Genomic DNA, 2,885 nt, shown 5'->3' with positions numbered 1-2,885 from the left:
AAAAAAACAAAAATATAAATATATATATTTATATATATATTTATATTTTTTTTTTTTTTTTTTTTTTTACAAACACAAATCTGAAACGTGTTGTCCATACTTTGTATTGTAGGTTAGGTTCAGTCAGGCTGAACAGAAAAAGTCTCAGTATCAAATTTTAAGCCTTGCCTCTGATTCTCAGTCAGATTTAGGTCTGGACTTTGACTAGGCCTGCTTTGTTTTCATGTTGCCATCACTATCTACAATGAGTCTGAGGAATTTGATCTAATATGAGTTACAACAACATTTAATTTCCCTGTTGGATCAATAAAGTAGCTTTAAATTAAATTTTGAATTGTTGTTCTGCTGGAATGTCAGATTTCTTCTATAATTGCCCTTTAGTTAACTTTGTCTTCCAATCAACTCTGATCCTTTTCCATGCATTTCCCACATCATGATGCCGCCACGTGGAGGTAGTATTTTCAGAAAGTTGTGGAGTGTTAGTTTCTCATCATTATTAAAATGGAGCACCTTAAAGTGATGAGTAAATATCTAAAATATACAAAACAAAACCGTACAAATAGCTTTCAGAATGATGTAGCTCTATTCTGTTTTTTTCTTAAAGATTCTTTTGGCTCTAGTGGCCTTTATTTGATAGTTAATTGACAGGAAAGTGGGTAATGAGAGAAGGAGGGAGGCATGCAGCAAAGGTCACCAAGGCTGAGAATTGGACCCGCAACGGCTGTGTCGAGGACTAAGGCCTCCACATGTAGGTTGTGCCCAACCCCTGCGCCACCACAGCACACCCAATGTAGCTCTATTCTAAAGTAATAACATTAAAAGTTTAGCTTCATTTAAAAATAATTGCATATACTACCTCAGGCCTATGTTATTCTTCTAACATGCTATAAAAGCATGTTGTAATTAGTAATTAGTTTCTGTATTCTTGATTCTGTGAAATTTATTTGCTATATTTTGTAATTAATGGATACGATTTGTGTAAACTGAATATATGCGTTTTCTTATTTTACATTCAGTTGCTTAAAACCCCAATAGTTCTTCTTTAAAATCATTAGAAAACTAAATAGATGTTTTCTCCTACCAATTTCAGGCAGGTGCAACAAATGCAGGCTCCTGCTCAGTTCAGCGGAGGATCCTGGAAACAAAAAAAGACCATATTTGTGCGTAAATTCAAAAGTAACGTCAGAGAGTTTCTCTACTTCTTCTCACTGTGGGGCAAAACCTTGCAAAAGATTGGAGGTAGGAATGTAGTTTATGCTTCCAAACAGCCACAAATGTAAAGGGCTCAGGCCAAGACGGCAAACTTTACTCTGTTTAACAGGAAACTTTGGAGGTGGAGTCCAATCGTACTTCATCTTCCTTCGATTCTTGGTGGTTCTCAATTTTGTGTCCTTCCTGCTGATTGCTGGATTCGTCCTCATCCCCAGCATCGTGTTCAGATCGGTGGACATCAAACCGGAGATCAGCGAAGCTAATGTTTTGTCAGCTCAGATCCATGCAGGTCTGACACACACAGGTTTCAGTGGCATGTTACCGTTTATTTTTATATCAGCTTTATTTCCTGTGTTCTCCTGTTAGGCAGGTTATTTTTATCAAACAGGAAGCAGGTCTCTCAGTTTAATCCGTTTCCAGGCAACAACCAGACACAGCCAGAGGTGAACCGTAGCGGTTCTGTAAACTTTAGCCAAATATTTGACTTAAATGTCAAGTCTGGTGGATGAGCTGGATGCACATGAGTTATACTGTTTTTTTTTTCTTTTTATTGCCTTTTTCTACCATTTTTTGTGTCTGTTTCTGAATCAACATGACCTTTATGAGCCAAGGAGAGCAATGAAACATGCAGTAACACATTGACGTGTTCAGAGATATTTAAGCTGCTGATGTTTTGTGTTTTTTATGTGCAGATTGTTTGAAGTATGACCCAAATCCTCAGGGCCTGGTGGTCTTTTATGAGTTCTTCCTCGATTTACTCTCAGGAACAGTAAGACACCATAACCAAACTCTACAAACATGTCTGACGTACAGATTGAGTCGTTTTTATTTCAGATGGTTACTGTTTTCTCTGGGAGAAGGCAGATTATCTGTCTCATGCTGTTACAACATGACGGTTTTGGCAATATGATTTTTTAAATTTTTTTTATAAAAGTTACATGCTTAACCTTCCTGCATAACTGGCCTCTCCTCTCAACACTCTGCAGGGTTTCATGGAGTATTCATACATGTTTTATGGATACTACAACAACACGGTTGTAGTTACTTCCTTGGTGGGCAGCGACTTTTCCTACAACATCCCTCTTGCCTATCTGCTCACTGCTGTCTTCTACTTCGCCTTTTGTCTCATTTGCATCATTGCACGGTCAGTAACTTTATAAACCTGAAAGAGGACGTGTATCGCTGTATTAGCCTGTCTGCTAAGGCGGACGTTTGCCAAAATGCAGAATGGGCAAAGCGGCTCGAGTTGCCGTGACAACCGGGGGCAGCGACGTGAGGAGCTACAGCATGATCGTCTTCACCGGATGGGACTACGGCTGCCTGGGAAGCAAAGCCACCAAACTAAAACAGAGGAACATCTACTACCGGCTGCAGGTCAATATGTAAACGAGAGCAACTGAGGTTTTGGGAAGATGGTGATGCTTTTCTCTTGTCTCCTGTTCGTCTCCCAACATTTTGCCACATTGGGCCAAAACTGTAAAGTGATTTAGGACTTTATTTCTTTTTTAAAACTCAAATCTAATTTAAATTTTAATATTGTTTTATTATGTGCACAATGTTCTGAGCAGCAACAATGGGATACGGGTCACTTTTAGTTCAAAAATAGCCAAGTTTATTTGGGGTAAAAAAGAAAAAAAAAAAAAAAAAAAATATATATATATATATATATATAT

At 38.0% G+C, this 2,885-nt stretch overlaps 1 protein-coding gene across 1 annotated transcript in view; it reads left to right on the top strand.

Moving 5' to 3' along the window:
• Positions 1-2,885, top strand: part of tmc4 (transmembrane channel-like 4) — a 14,452-nt gene that overhangs the window by 4,149 nt on the left and 7,418 nt on the right. The window contains exons 3-7 of the mRNA XM_015042342.1: positions 1,091-1,239; positions 1,322-1,501; positions 1,905-1,981; positions 2,199-2,356; positions 2,439-2,586. Of these exons, the coding sequence (XP_014897828.1) occupies positions 1,091-1,239; positions 1,322-1,501; positions 1,905-1,981; positions 2,199-2,356; positions 2,439-2,586 (712 nt within the window). The remainder of the gene's footprint in view (positions 1-1,090; positions 1,240-1,321; positions 1,502-1,904; positions 1,982-2,198; positions 2,357-2,438; positions 2,587-2,885) is intronic.

This window comes from Poecilia latipinna, unplaced genomic scaffold, assembly GCF_001443285.1.
Source record: "Poecilia latipinna isolate Pla-1442-1.1 unplaced genomic scaffold, P_latipinna-1.0 Scaffold586, whole genome shotgun sequence".
NCBI classification, from domain to species: Eukaryota; Metazoa; Chordata; class Actinopteri; order Cyprinodontiformes; family Poeciliidae; genus Poecilia; species Poecilia latipinna.
Note: the sequence above shows the minus strand (reverse complement) of the source record. Positions and strands in the feature narration are given on the sequence as shown.